Here is a 2,864-nt window from a genome sequence, read left to right as displayed (position 1 = left end):
CAGTGTCAAGCTAGGCTTCGAGAAATACAAAATGAATGGTGGCAGCAAATGGCGCAAGACCTACAAGGTTATGCTGACAGCAGGGACCTTAAAAGCTTCTTTGTAGGCACAAAGAAAATTTTCGGACCAAAGCACACTGCTGCAGGGACACTTTTGGCAGCTGACAATACCATCCTCACGGAAGACCATGAGATCCAGAACCGTTGGATAGAACATTTCAACACTCTCTTGAACAGGAACTCAGCAGCCCAACAAGACTTCCTCCGAAATGTGCCACAACATCCACCCCAACTATGGATGTCCCTACCACCAACATTACAAGAATTAGATGTAGCACTAAAGCAAATGCGTCAAGGGAAGGCCGCGGGACCGGACAACATTCCCACTGAACTTCTGACACATGGAGGTTTAGTCCTGAAGATGCGTCTGCACTCCCTCATACTAAAAGCATGGGAAGAAAAGTAGGCCCCCAGTGATTGGAAAGACGCACTCCTTATCACCATATTCAAAAAAGGAGACAGAAGAGAATGTGGGAATTATAGAGGGATATCCTTGCTATCAATTGCAGGGAAGGTTTTGGCAAGGATCCTACTAAATAGATTACAAAACGTAGCAGAAGTTATCCTGCCAGAATCCCAGTGTGGTTTCCGCCCATCTAGAGGAACCATAGATATGATTTTCTGTGCTCGCCAACTACAGGAAAAATCAAAAGAACAGCAAAAACCCATTTTTCTAATCTTCTATGACCTCGAAAAAGCATTCGACAGCGCACTAAGAACAGCCATGTGGTCTGTCCTCAATCGCTTCGGAATCCCTGAGCCTTTTGTTGACATGATCAAAGCCCTACATGATGGGATGACAGCTAAAGTAATCCACCAGAGCAACCTGTCAGCTCCCTTCCCAATCACATGTGGACTAAAACAAGGATGTGTACTGGCACCGACCCTTTTCTCTTTATATTTAGCTGCCATGCTATATGAAGTACCCCACAACAACCCAGGGGTTGAAATAAAATACAGATTAGATGGAGGAATTGTTAAACTGGCCAGACTCAAATCACGGCGCAACACTAACACCATCAATGTGACGGAACTACAGTATGCGGATGACAACGCTGCTGTAGCCCACACCCATGCAGAACTCCAACAATCAGTGGATAATTTCCATGCTGCCTACACATGTTTTGGCCTGACAGTTAACAAGGCCAAAACTAAGATATTGGCCCAACCAAGACCAGGGGAAAATCCACCAGCAACTAACATCACCATGGATGGAACCACCATTGAATGCGTCGAACATTTCCCATACCTGGGAAGCATCCTTTCCACCCAGAGCACATCCTCCAAAGAGATTGAAAACAGGTTACAAGCTGGCCACACTGCATATGGGAGACTATCCACCAGGGTGTTCAAGAACAAAGGCCTAACCACCCATACAAAAGTGATGGTATATAACGCCGTTATAGTATCTACCCTGTTATATGCATGCGAGGCTTGGACCCTTTATAGTAGGGGCATCAAAAAACTGGAACAATTCCACCAGAAAAAAACTGAGAGCAATAATGAAAATCAAATGGAACGCCTATGTGTCCAATACAGCAGTCCTTGAAAGAGCCAAAGTCACTAGCATCGAGGCCATGATCATGAAACACCGCTTAAGATGGTCTGGCCATGTGGTGCGTATGGAGGACACAAGACTACCAAAGAAAATTCTCTTCAGTGAGTTAAATACAGGTGATCGCCTTCGAGGCCGCCCTATGCTCCGATTTAAAGACCAACTCAAGAAATCCCTCAAGGAAGCTAACATAGACCCAAACACCTTCGAAGCTTCAGCGTATGATAGGAATGGGTGGAGAAACAAAATTAAAGTGGGCACGGAACTCTTCGAAGAGAATAGAAGAGCCAACCTGGTAGTTAAACGACAGCAACGGGTAGAAAGAACAAAACAACCACAACCACCTCCCACGATTCAGTGCGATCAATGCCCTCGGTTGTTCAGGGCACGAATTGGCCTTACGAGCCATAAGAAGGCTCACCACCCTAATAATACTTAACCTCTTATAACCCCCCTCCTCTATTCAACCCTCTATTGGGACTGGAAACTATGATACTCGGATACGAGTACATGCCGACGACGACGACGACGATACATACACACACACACACACACACACACACACACACACACACACACACACACACACATATATATATATATATATATATATATATATATATATATATATTTATATATATATATATATATATATGTTATATATATATATATATATATATATATATATATATATATCCCCTAAATTTTTTAAAAAGTTACAACAACACAATAGTGTGTCTGAACCTAAGAGCATTACCTATGCACCATCTTTTAAGAATCTTACATTTTGTTTATACATCCCTCTCCATATCTCCAAATATACCTTCATTTCATTTCATCCATGCATTTCATGATTTATATTTCCCATTAACGTTTTTCCTTCATTTTCTGAAGACCACGTAACACACTACAGTCTGGGTTTTAGCCCATTTTTCTTCCGTGTCATTCTTGTTTAATTCGACAACTTTTCTCATCATATATGTTGTGTCCATTTTCTTCCGTTCGCGCACGCCTCATCTCAGTTTTTATGAGGAGGGAACGATTCCACACCCGAGTTTACTCACTCTTATTTCGTTTCTCCGTTTTCGTCTAGATTTATCGATACCATTTTTTTTTTCTTTTTTAAGGTGGTTCTATAACTTCTTTAAACCCAATTTTTCTCTCCCCATTAAAAAACACACACAATAAAAAAGGTTAAGTAAAGAGACAAAAGTGAAAACAGATAAACATTGTAGTGCATAAGCATATAA

At 41.8% G+C, this 2,864-nt stretch overlaps 1 protein-coding gene across 1 annotated transcript in view; it reads left to right on the top strand.

Moving 5' to 3' along the window:
• LOC143039072 (uncharacterized) overlaps positions 1–1,608 on the top strand; it is a 2,982-nt gene extending 1,374 nt beyond the window's left edge. Inside the window, exons 1-2 of the mRNA XM_076208924.1 lie at positions 1–424; positions 569–1,608. The exon at positions 1–424 is cut by the window's left edge and continues 1,374 nt beyond it. Of these exons, the coding sequence (XP_076065039.1) occupies positions 1–424; positions 569–1,608 (1,464 nt within the window). The remainder of the gene's footprint in view (positions 425–568) is intronic.
• Positions 1,609–2,864: the final 1,256 nt, after the last annotated feature.

Source organism: Oratosquilla oratoria, chromosome 25, assembly GCF_046742065.1.
Source record: "Oratosquilla oratoria isolate Oo_2021 chromosome 25, ASM4674206v1, whole genome shotgun sequence".
In the NCBI taxonomy this organism is placed as follows: domain Eukaryota; kingdom Metazoa; phylum Arthropoda; class Malacostraca; order Stomatopoda; family Squillidae; genus Oratosquilla; species Oratosquilla oratoria.
The sequence above is the reverse complement of the archived record's forward strand: the minus strand, read 5'-3'. Positions and strand labels throughout refer to the sequence as shown.